This window comes from Lolium rigidum, chromosome 6 (genome assembly GCF_022539505.1).
Source record: "Lolium rigidum isolate FL_2022 chromosome 6, APGP_CSIRO_Lrig_0.1, whole genome shotgun sequence".
NCBI lineage: Eukaryota > Viridiplantae > Streptophyta > Magnoliopsida > Poales > Poaceae > Lolium > Lolium rigidum.
The window spans coordinates 31164351-31175973 of record NC_061513.1 but is presented as its reverse complement, the minus strand read 5'-3'; the positions used below and the strand labels follow the sequence as shown (position 1 = coordinate 31175973).

General features: G+C 43.2%; 1 protein-coding gene and 1 pseudogene across 2 annotated transcripts; both read right to left on the bottom strand.

The window, feature by feature from the left end:
• Window positions 1-1456: 1456 nt before the first annotated feature.
• LOC124665956 (germin-like protein 1-3) lies at window positions 1457-2563 on the bottom strand. Of its 2 annotated transcripts, none has more exons than XM_047203313.1 (2): window positions 2397-2563; window positions 1457-2294 (listed from the first exon to the last, which is right to left on the bottom strand). In XM_047203313.1, the coding sequence occupies exons 1-2, from the start codon at window positions 2530-2532 to the stop codon at window positions 1750-1752; spliced, it is 681 nt and encodes a 226-aa protein (XP_047059269.1). In that variant the 5' UTR covers window positions 2533-2563; the 3' UTR covers window positions 1457-1749. The 2 variants fall into 2 exon arrangements, with proteins under 2 accessions (XP_047059269.1, XP_047059268.1); XM_047203312.1 differs by having other exon boundaries at window positions 2403-2563.
• A 4148-nt stretch (window positions 2564-6711) lies between these two features.
• On the bottom strand, window positions 6712-7728 carry LOC124667562 (annotated as a pseudogene).
• Between the last annotated feature and the right edge of the window lie 3895 nt (window positions 7729-11623).

Here is an 11623-nt window from a genome sequence, read left to right as displayed (position 1 = left end):
TATTTCCCACAACTCCGTCAGGCCGTTACTGATGACCAGCTATGGATAACTTTGGCTTATCCTGGAGCCATAGGCCGTCAGGAATTGGACTTCTCACATCCCCATCATGAAGGACCACCCTGTTGGGGAACTACGCAAAAGTATTTTTTACTATGCATGAGGTAAACCAATATCATTACCGAGGATACACCCTTGACAAGTAAACTATCATGTCACAGGAGTTTATGATATTGCTGATGAAATCTCTGATTCCCGCAGCTAGGTAATACTTCTCAGTTGCGAGAGATTTCTCCTCGCGAAAAACCCCATGATTGAGCCCCCAAGTAGAAGATGACTCTAAGGTATACATGCATTCCCGTGTAGTGCCACTGCATCATCGTGCAATTCACAACAATGAGGTGTGGAACCGAGTTGATGATGACCAACACCTTCGCGATCTCCCTCTATATATAGTAGACCTAGGATATAGGGATTCCATTAGAGCTCTGGCACAAGAGGAGCTGTATTACTACCCTTTTGTTCCAGTTGTTATCCATCAAATTCTTTTCATAAATTAGGCGAAAGGCTATTTTTAGAAAGTATATTAAATCAAAAGTAAAATCAAACCCAAGATGTTGGTTAGCTTAGAAGTGAGAGAGAGTACACATCAGTGTAAAACTTGGTGGACAAATATGACCATAGATGTCCTAAATAAGAAAGAGACCCCCAATGCATTAACAATTAGTGAGTTAACAATTAATGTGCATGTTTAAGATGCAAAAAATAGTTATTGTGCTTTCTCACAAGAAGAAATTATCTTTATTTTGGAGGAAACATATGTCCATATATAGGCTTGCATTCACTAACATCATGTATATCAATAATAAAATGTGAACTCATTCGAGACCTTTTTCTGTGAAAAGTCTTTGATCATGAACAATCGTTCAAAGTGCCAGAAGTATTCAAAATTACAAATGGGTCCTTGGACCATCTAGCGATGACTACAAACACCGGTGTGAGCCGAAGGCTCGCCGTCATCCTCGACCTTCCATCACCGGAGCACGAAAAACTTGTCATAGTTTATGTTTTAATCGTATACAAAGGAAACTCATCGTGCTAAGTCCAGAAGGACTAGCACATCAGAGCAGCAACCACCAGAGCTAGGATAGGACGGGTAGTACCATCAAGATGTCACCGCTAGATCACCATCTTGAAAAATACATAGAAAAATCTAAAATAAGAAACGGGAACGCTTCTCCACACCTCCAGTTCCTGAAACACTATAGGAGGTTGGGCGGACCGGGCTGAAGAGATGAAACCCTAGTTGTCGCCTTCTTTCTCTTTTGTCTGCTCACATGCTTGTTCGGCTACAAACAAGTGCAACGCCCATTAACTCTCTCATAGCCGAGTAAATACAGTCCACAAAAGGATGTCTCGGCTTTGCCAAAATATGCATGTATATATTATAGGGAGTATCTAAACTATCACCATAATTCAAGCAAATTAATTAGGAGTACAACCAGTCATTCATCAATCCAGATGGACACATACAAATCATAGTGTATCGTGAAAAAAGAAACGACGATTAACAGAGACACTGACGAGGTCCTTCAGTTCACAAAGCACGGACAGAAATGATGGAACGATCAAATGAAAAGATACAAGCAGATCAATTAAAATCACACTTTTACGGCGTCCTCCTAATTTATTGGCGCAGCACGTACGAACGTAGACAGGGCCGATCCCTCCGACTGTATGCATCAAGGACGCCTAGTTCATAGGCGGGAACTTGGACTTGATGGCCTCCACCATGCCTCCATCGATCTGTAACGCCCTGGCCAGCACGTCGGTGGGTACCGGCGGCGACGCCCCGAAAAGCGACACGGCGAGAGACTGAGTGCCGGGAAGCTGGCTGTTGAACGCCGAGATCGCAGCGGCCGGCGCGCCGCCGTTGTTCTTTTGGTAGTGGACGAGGCCGCGGGGTAAGACGAAGACCTCGCCCTTGCAGACGGTGCGAGCGAAGAGCTTGCCGGCGGTTGTGACGAAGGCCACGTCGAGGCAGCCATCGAGCACAAAGATGATCTCGGTGGCGCGAGGGTGGGTGTGCGGCGGGTTCACGCCCCACGGCGCGTAGTCAACGCGGGACATGGACACACCCTGCGTGTTGAGCCCCGGGAGCTTCTCCACGTTCACCGCCGTCACAGCGGAACCAACCGGGTTGCCGGTGTTGCCCGGGAGGGATAGTACGTCGGAGAAGAAGTCGTTCGATGTGACGTTCTCGGGCCTCTTGCACGGGAACCCGTTCAGACGGAGTGCTGCACGGGATCATTCTCACTCAGTTCATGCATGATGCATATATATACATATCAGCATCACACTTACGGACGAGTATGCATCAATGCATGGAAGATCATCACACTTACGGCCTTCGAGGGACTTGTAGTCGGCGACACATAAGTCCTGGAGCATGTCGGGGTCGCCGGCGAGCAACGGCGCGGCAAGGGCCAGGAGGGCAGCGCAAGCTGCGAGGAGGACAGCGGGGAGCTTGGCCATGGTTTCTAGTTAATCAGGTTTGGAGCTAGTCTGCTGCGTGAGGAAGCTGTAGGTAGCTAATTAGGTCTCAGGAACTTTCGGTTTGATGAAAAGGGGAGTTTGGGAGGCGGTATTTATAGATGTAGCGGGAATGCTTGGTTTAGTTAGTTGATGACTACGTGATCGACGATCGGTTGGTCGATCATCATCTGTCCTGTTAACTAGTTACGTGTAAGAAGAAAATCTGTCATCAGTTTGATCGATTGGGTTGGTACAGCTAGCTAAAGCGAGTTGGGAGATGCATGTACCTGAGACGTGCGACAGTGAGCAGTGTGTTTTTTTGGGCCAAACATGTTGCTTGTCACGTTAAGCGTCGGTCCAAATCGTGATCCTATGATCCATGCAATGTAACACGCATATACAATTGTACATATACGTACGATGTGAGTGAATTAATGACACAAAATCTGATTGTTCAACTGTCATGTGGATTTCCCTTTATATATACATGACTTGCATGCTAGCATGTGTTCGCTTGCACATGTATCTTTCGTACAGACATTTCGCGTAGGCGCAAACTGCATAAGGACGATGCTAGACGTGGTTTCTTAGCCGGAATGAATGAGAGAATGCAGCCATTTTATTTCGACGGTATTTTACTCATTTTTTAAAGTTCCATTCATGTCTGATAGCTTCGAGTAACTATTACTTATTGTATTCTTTTAGGTCTGCAACATTTTCAATGCACTTTCACCATGTCATTCATCTGTTTGTTGGTTTGTGTTTCCATAGATCCCAAAAATGAAAAGTTTTCCTGAGTAAAACACAAGGATGACTGAGAGTAAACAATACTTGTTCGGAATTCTTGTTAATATGTAGTTGAACTTTTTTTTAGTTCAATTGCAATTTATTTTGTGGGCACAGAAGTTGACTCGAACTTCTGAAATTTTCAGCCACATGTGATCTATAACTAGCTGTTGTTGTGCTCTTCTTTCAATAATATGGATTTTAGTTTTATTCTTTTTTTTTACATCTTGATATTCAACAAGAACTTAATTCATTTTCAGAAGAAATATAACCTTCCTCTCAAAAATGAATCAAGCTTCGTATGGGTTATGGGTTGATTATCGATTGTTTATGGAAGTCATAATTTTTGCACATGAGGGAATGCACAATATTATATATGCTCCCATTGTTTTAACATACTAGTTGATTGTTTGAACTCATTGCTGACTTTCCTGCAACTTTTGTAGGAACTGGCCCACATACCAAATATGTTCTCAAATCTCATACATCTGAAACTAAAATTAAATCTCATTGTTTCTATTCAGGTGAGAGTTGGACATACTTTTACCACTCTTCTACCACTCACTAGAGCGTGAGAATAGTAGTGACTGGTTGTCTAGAAAAAAATGAATAGTAGTGACTCATGCGCAGATGGTGATGAGATTAAGTTTTTCACTCCCCACAGCTTTTAGGAACATTGAGGAGCTCCCAAATCTTTCAGGGATTGTTCCTAGTATTAATTCAGCAATTTGTCACTTCTCATGACTTAAATATCAGATGAAACCAATGGTGAAGATGACCGCTAATTAGATTAAAAGTGAATTTGTGAAACATATTACATAATACCTTTTTCGTGAAGTTTTTATTGAAATACCACATCTAGGACCCATTGAACAAGGTTTTACCCTATTTTAGCATTTTGCATGATTTGTTACATAAGACCGACATAATAGGAGGATGTGGTGCGGCAAAATATGTAAACCTATTAGGGTATCACCCACAATAATGTACATCCTTCTCTTGTTCATTTATTTCACTCCTCATCGCTGTCATGATATTTTTGAACCTTAGTCATCACCTTGGACCTTGCCTACAGAGCATGCATTAGAAAAGAGTGTTCATACTTTCCATAGAGGGGTAATTGGTGTCGCATTTTTTTCCCGATGGGGTGTAATTGGTGTAAAATGCATAACCAGGGATAACCAGTAAAATTTACACTTAGATTAATGGTTTGGGAGGTAATTCTATTAATTATCAGATTGATAAGTTATGATGATGATTCATCTAGCACTAGTACTAGTAGAGAATAGCCTAGGGGACAATTAATTTGTAGCGCGCCAACTTATTACCACGCGGCAATCGTGTGAGGTAGTGGAGTGCTACCAATAAATGTGCACTGAGTGACATGCAACCAAGTGTGCCACGCGACTCTACTGTGGGCCCTTCATGTATGGCCAGACAAAATATTATTGTGGCATATCACTTTTTGCCATGCCATTGGTAGATAAATACTGTCAGTGTGGCCTACGTACACACCACTAATGATGACACGACTAGTGGTGTGTATGTGTGAACCACCGCCACGACTAACTGACACATGGCGTCATGTGTTATGCATCGGGTGTCCCGCGCCGTGGCCTTGGAAATCATCCGGAGCCTCCAAGGAACCGCACGCATATAAAGATGCTGACCAGCATGCCTGTGAGCCAACCGTCGTAGTGTTCCGGCGTGCTAGCTTGTCGACCTAATTTAACACACACCTCACCGTCTACCTAGGCAGGCTCTACCACTTCGCCATGTGCGATGATGTGCCTTCCCCATGCAGCAACGGTGTGGCTTCCCGCGTCGATGGTAATGCCATGGCCAGTTGACATGCCGCAGCCACTATATGTCCCCCCTAACGACGAAGTGGCGCCCATCACTTTCCTATGCCACTCTCTCCCCTCCCGCCGCTCCACTCACCCAAAGCACGACGATGATAGCGAAGAAAGAGGAGGCCGGACGCAGTGGTTCTAGCTCTTGGCCGCAAAGCCTGAACAAGAAGGAAGCGGGGATGAGTTTTCCTCGTACGGGCTTCCAATCCCTTTGGATACCCACCTTCCCGGGGGGTGGCACATGAGTGAGGGTAGATTTTTCATTCTTCCTCTCCCCACGGATTGCCACCTAGAGCTCCTCATACTCCAATGTCGTGGTGCTCAGAGAGAGCCAACCCCTCACTGCCGAGAGCGAGATCTGGCCCGAGTTCCTCACGATATAGCGTACAACACACGTCAACCTTAACAAGGGCATGTACATGTCGGGGAAGAAAAACAAGAAGGGGCCGTGGAGGTGGTGAAGGAACTGTGACTACAACGAGGTGCTCGAGCACTTTTGTGCGGGCATGATGCCACCCGTACTGATGCCGGCAACACCAACTACATGAAGGTTATCATCCTCGTCAGCCTGCTCCTATTCTTATTCCTCGTGGTGCTCGGGGGGCGCCTCTCCTCATCCTCAAGCCTGATGGGAGTTCATCGTCACCGTCGTCATGTAGAGGGGCTACTACGACCTCCTAGCTTTCGACACCAGGAGTGCTCTTCCATTGGGTCAGCTTTATTTCCACGGCCCAGGTCTGAGAAGAAGCCGAAGAAGGATGAGGTGGAGAAAGTCTATGTCCCTCTCCTTCCTATCTGATCCACGACCCGAATCGCCTCGTCCAATAAGGTGCAACCGAACTCCCCAAACACCGCCTACCGGGAGGGGGGGGGGGGGTCGGGGGTCGGTGGAGTACGTGGGCATCATCAATGTCGACGAAGAGTCCACCGTCATCGGCTTCACCAACCTCGATGACGATGACATCAATGACTTGGATTTCTTACGCGTTAACTTCATCTTGTGGCCTTCCTTCAATGTAGATCTAGTTCAGGGAATCTTTATGAATTCTTTTTTTACAAGATCTTTATAAATTCTTTGTGTACCATGGCAGTGGCAGGTTAGATCGGTTGGAGATATTGGATGCATGCCTTCCCGTGGTGGTAATCAAAGCCGTCATGGGCTAAAAAAGTGTTGCAGATCCGTGTTATATCATAATACCTGGCCATGTTTCCGACCGGAAACCAAAATTCTGGCAGGGATCGATCCACGCTGCACACGGTGGTAACCAGATTTTCCAACCGGTAACCAAAATCCTGGCAGGGATCGACGCTGTACACGATGGCAAAGTTGTCATCATTGATGTTCACTCAAGAATCCGGAATGGCACCCAAATAAGATGACATATTCTTATGTTCGATGCAACATACATACCACATTAGGAAAGATAGATAGATGACAGGCCGGCGGGGATACTGTAATATCTGGTCGACTGGTCGTTACTAATTAAGTTGCTATCACGACATTTCAAGCAATCAGGGAAATTCATTCACTAGTATTGATGGAAGCATAGAAATCACCAGACGTTTCCTGAACGAAAACCAGCGATTAACATTGAAACTGACGAGGCGCCCTTCACGACACAAAAGAAAGAAAGCAACGACACATACAAAGATGTACAACGTCAAAGCGAAAGTGCACTCTCACATGAACTAAGACGAACTTTTACGATACAGCGTCCTCGTCATTATTAGCGCAGCACGAAGGAACATAGACAGGGCCGATCCATCCAACTGCATGCATCATGCACGCCTAGTACTTGAGCGTGAACTTGGACTTGATGGTCTCCACGACGCCGCCGTCGATCTGGAGCGCCCTCGCCAGCACGTCAGTGGGCATCGGCGGCGACGAGCCAAACATTGCCACCGCAAGAGACTGTGTGCCCGGAAGCTGGCTGTTGAACGCCGATATGGCGACGGCTGGCGCCCCACCGTTGTTCCGCTGGAAGTGGACGAGGCCGCGTGGGAAGACGAAGAGCTCGCCCTTGCAGACGGTGCGGGCGTAGAGGTTGCCTCCGGTGGTGACGAAGGCGACGTCGAGGGAGCCCTCGAGCACGAAGATGATCTCGGTGGCGCGCGGGTGGGTGTGCGGCGGGTTCACGCCCCACGGCGCGTAGTCGACGCGGGACATGGACATGCCCAAGGTGTTGAGCCCGGGGACCTTCTCCACGTTCGCCGCCATCACGGCAGAACCGACCGGGTTGCCGGTGTTGCCCGGGAGGGACAGCACGTTGGAGAAGAAGTCGTCGGCCGTCACGTTCTCCGGCCTCTTGCAGGGGAACCCGTTAACCCGCAGTGCTGCAAGAGTACATTAATACTTTGTTCATTCATGATCTATATACATGTAAGCATTGGCATGCGATTATACGTGGAAGATCACACTTACGGCCTTTGAGGGAACCGTAGTCGGCGACGCAGAAGTCCTGGAGCATGTCGGGGTCGCCGGCGAGCAATGGCACGGCGAGGGCTAGGATGATGGCGCCGGCGGCAGGAGAACGGCGGAGAGATGCTTTGGCGCCATGGTCAAGTTAGTCTCTTTAGGGTAACTAGAACGTGATGGTTGGTTAGCTGTGTGGGAGTGGAAGTAGCTCAAGACAAGTCAGGAGACTAAATGCCGATGAGATGAGGAGAACAAGCATGTAGCCCATGTACTTATAATGCCCTGTAGCGTAACTGAGCCGCCATCGATGGGTTGATCAACTTGGACATGTGACAATTACCCTCAAAAAAAAAAACTTGGACATGTGACAAAGTTAATTAGACGTACCATTTTTAGGACGATGCGTGCATGCTCTAATGTCTGAACATGTAGCTTCGATTAGGGTATATAGGCTGGCGATTGTCAAGTTGTCAATTAATCATTATTACTACACCGTACTGTAGTTGAGATGGGTTTAAGTTTCTTTTAGCCAGTAGCGCGAAGGTGCGCGCGATGGGCGGTGGCCTCCTGGAGGGCCAGCGCGACGTATGAATGCATACACGTACAAACAAACAAAACCTCTATTTTGGCTCCTATATGCATATGAACCTATTATAGAAAAGGATGAATAAAAAAACAAATTTTAAAATGTCAAATGGTTTCGAAAGAAAATTTGGCGTATACATCCGGACCTTCTGCGTTCCTACTTCCTACACAAATTTTCAGGAAAAAGACAAAAGAAAGACCCTTAAATAGTAATATTGTAACATGGAAGTTTGTCCTTTTACATGTGATGTAAAAGGTATTCTTTTTCACAAAAAATGGGTGTGACTATTTCTCAGTCGACTGAGAACAATCAGTTAGATGATGTCCTTAAATCTCAGTTGCAACTGATGACTAGCACGAATCACAAACCAAATTTAACAAACCGGATAAATTTTCTTAGTTGCATCCCCACTAGCAACTAAAAAAAAACCCAGTTACAACTTAACTTGCAACTCATATGCACGAATAACGATGCAATCAAGCGGTGTATGACTTAACTAAGCACGAGCTTAATTCTCAGCTAGCTAAAACTAGCAAATCCCCTTCAAATAATGATATGCACTCATGAGCTATCCGCAAAACCTCCTAGCTACTATGAACTTTGAAGTGTATAAACTTCAGTAGACTGAATGCAGATGACGATGAGTAAGGGAAGGACAACAACGAAGTTATTTGGACGTACAATTTTTTTGGACGATGCATGCGTTGCTCTAAACTTTTTCTTTTGCGAAACCTCTAAACTTATAGTCCATCTGTTCTAAAATAACCTGCAGAATATTTCTATATATGGATATATCTACACAGTAGAAATATGTCTAAATATAATTATATCTAGATAAAATTAAACAGCTGTATTTTGGAAAGATGGTAGTCCGGCAATGTCAAGATAGAACGTACGATACGTCTTGCCGAGAGGCAGCCACAGCTAGCACTGTCCTGATTAAATTAGCTAGCCATATATCCACTTGCATCAGGTACGGAGTCCCTTAATTGTTCGCGATTATGTCACTGCTACAGCGGTGAGCTAGCTAATGGCGGCGTAGGAATTAAGCCTAAGCCTAATAAATCATCTAGGTAAACTTAAGCTAAACTTGAGCGATCTCGATCGAGGGGCGCGCCGTACCTAGCTAGTTATCGATGGACTGTTTTCTGATCTATCGTAAAGTATAAACGCGAGTCGTGAGGCCGGGTGCAATGGTGCATACATGGATATCCAAGGGGTTTTCCCTTAGTACGTACTGTAGTACACTAGTAGCCAAGGCGTAGAAGGATTGACTAGAGAACGTTTTATTCTCCACATCACGGTCCGTACTGACAATGTCGTAGCAACCTGCAACTATAAATCGTGTGTCTTGAAAAATCTTGGGTTAACAAAAACAAGGACATTACTGTGAATTAAAAAAATTAAGTATAATTAATGCTCGTTAATTAATCTAACCAGCACACTGGCCCTCGCAAATATGAGGATATGTTTTTATTATGTCGAAACGATCAGTGTAAATAAATTATGATTTCATAGATAACACATATTATCTGATAAGAAATAATACAGATGTGCAACTACCACAAAAGTGTGGTAAATAATATTCCCTCCATATCAGTTTATTTGTCTGACGCTTAGTCAAATTGTCAATTTGACCAAATTAATATAATGTATATATCATAAAAAAAATAGCACTAGAAACTTTAGATGTTCTATTTTCTAGCGGTATATTTTTATTTTATATAATTTATATTATATAGGTCAAATTAGAGATCTAGGTACACACGTAGGACTAATAAACCTATATGTAGGGAGTACATCGCATACATGTGTAACACACTTAATTATCTTTGATTTTTGGGTGAATATTATTATTTCATTTCTATTAAAAAATCATATTTGTTGTTTGTTATACATGGTAGATGGCTTCATTAATTAGCTTGTACACTCATTGTACCTTTGAAAGTATGATGTTTCAGTAACTAACTATGTTGTTGCATCCTCCTCTCTCCTTATTAACTTACTACCACATAAACAAATTTGCTGAGTTGGCATGAAGTTACTCCTAGAGTTACTTGCACTATGAGTAGTAAATAATATCATACATGCACACCAGCCAATCTAGTTCCTAGATAGGGATGAAACAGAGTGCAAAAATTATAAGGAGGGCAATGAGGCCTTTCACAATACGTCGTTCTTAGCACGTTATCATAGATAACTATGCATGTTAAGAAACAACTACCACAATGCATTGTTTCTTAGTGTAATATCTAAATGCAATGACTTTAGGCTCATGCATGCATGCATGCAAGTGTTGTATCTTAGCTAAGATACAACAACAATCTCTTTCATCATTAATTAGGGTGTCACATCATCACTTTGCCTATGATATCGCACTAAGAGACAAACATTGGAGAACACATGGGGGAACGCATATATGTTTGAGGAAATCGATCCATTGGGACATGCAGAATTAATGAAGTGGAGCTCGTAATCCTACCCTAGGCGAGAACATTGTGGTGTTTACCTAGGGCTCTTCATCTAAACGGGGTAATTAAAGGAATCAAAATATGTGAAAACTGATCTAGGTAAGAAGAAAAAAACCTGTATACCCCATGGTTTCTCATATGATAGATTTTCTAGGACCAACAAGCACATGAATGCATAAATTATGACAATTTTGGTTAGTCTTGTGGGTTAGGGCGAGCGGTGTGCAAACACTTCTACATTCAGGGTATAAGTTCTTTATTTTATATAGATACCATATCGAGACAAGAAAAATAAATAAAGAATAAAGGAAAAGTTTATGTTTTGTCCATTACGGTCGAGGTAATTTCAATAAAGTTGATCGAGGTAATTTCAATAAAGTCCGTACTACCATTGCCTTGCAAACATTAAAAGACATAATTAACCATGGTAGAATCATGAAACTAGAAATGCCAATGCATGATTAACGAACAAACCTATTGTAGACACCTCACATGCTCTAGAATTTTCAGACCCAACATTGAAAGAAAAAAAAACTTCCCGAGCTATTTATCAAAAAATGTGTTTTAGAACTCTCTCCATAATATTTGACAAAACTACAGTGGGGGAGGACACATACATATACATTGTAATACACCTATGGGTGATAAAATTAATCCATAGAAACAAATGATTTATTTTTTTAGGATTTAGAGAGATACAATTTAATGAAAGGTTTTAAAGGACAAGGTCTGAAAAAGAAACAATTAATGCAATGTTCATCGCAGATGATTGTTCAAAATTACTACGAGTTTATTTCCAATGAGAAACTAAGAGTTTATAACAAATAACTGTATATCGTGAAACTATTTTATATGGTTATTTTTAAGTTTTATAAATGTAGTCTAGTTCAAATTTTGTAATAAGTGAATGAGTTATAAACAAGTAAAAATGTTTAGTATAAATATATGACAAACATTTATTTTTACTAGCATAATGTCT

Excerpts from the sequence above, each read along its gene's own strand:
- LOC124665956 (XM_047203313.1), bottom strand. The coding sequence starts at position 2,532 with ATGGCCAAGCTCCCCGCTGTCCTCCTCGCAGCTTGCGCTGCCCTCCTG. Across the intron at positions 2,295-2,396 it reads GTCCCTCGAAGGCCGTAAGT|CACTCCGTCTGAACGGGTTC; the intron begins GTGATGATCTTC and ends GATCCCGTGCAG.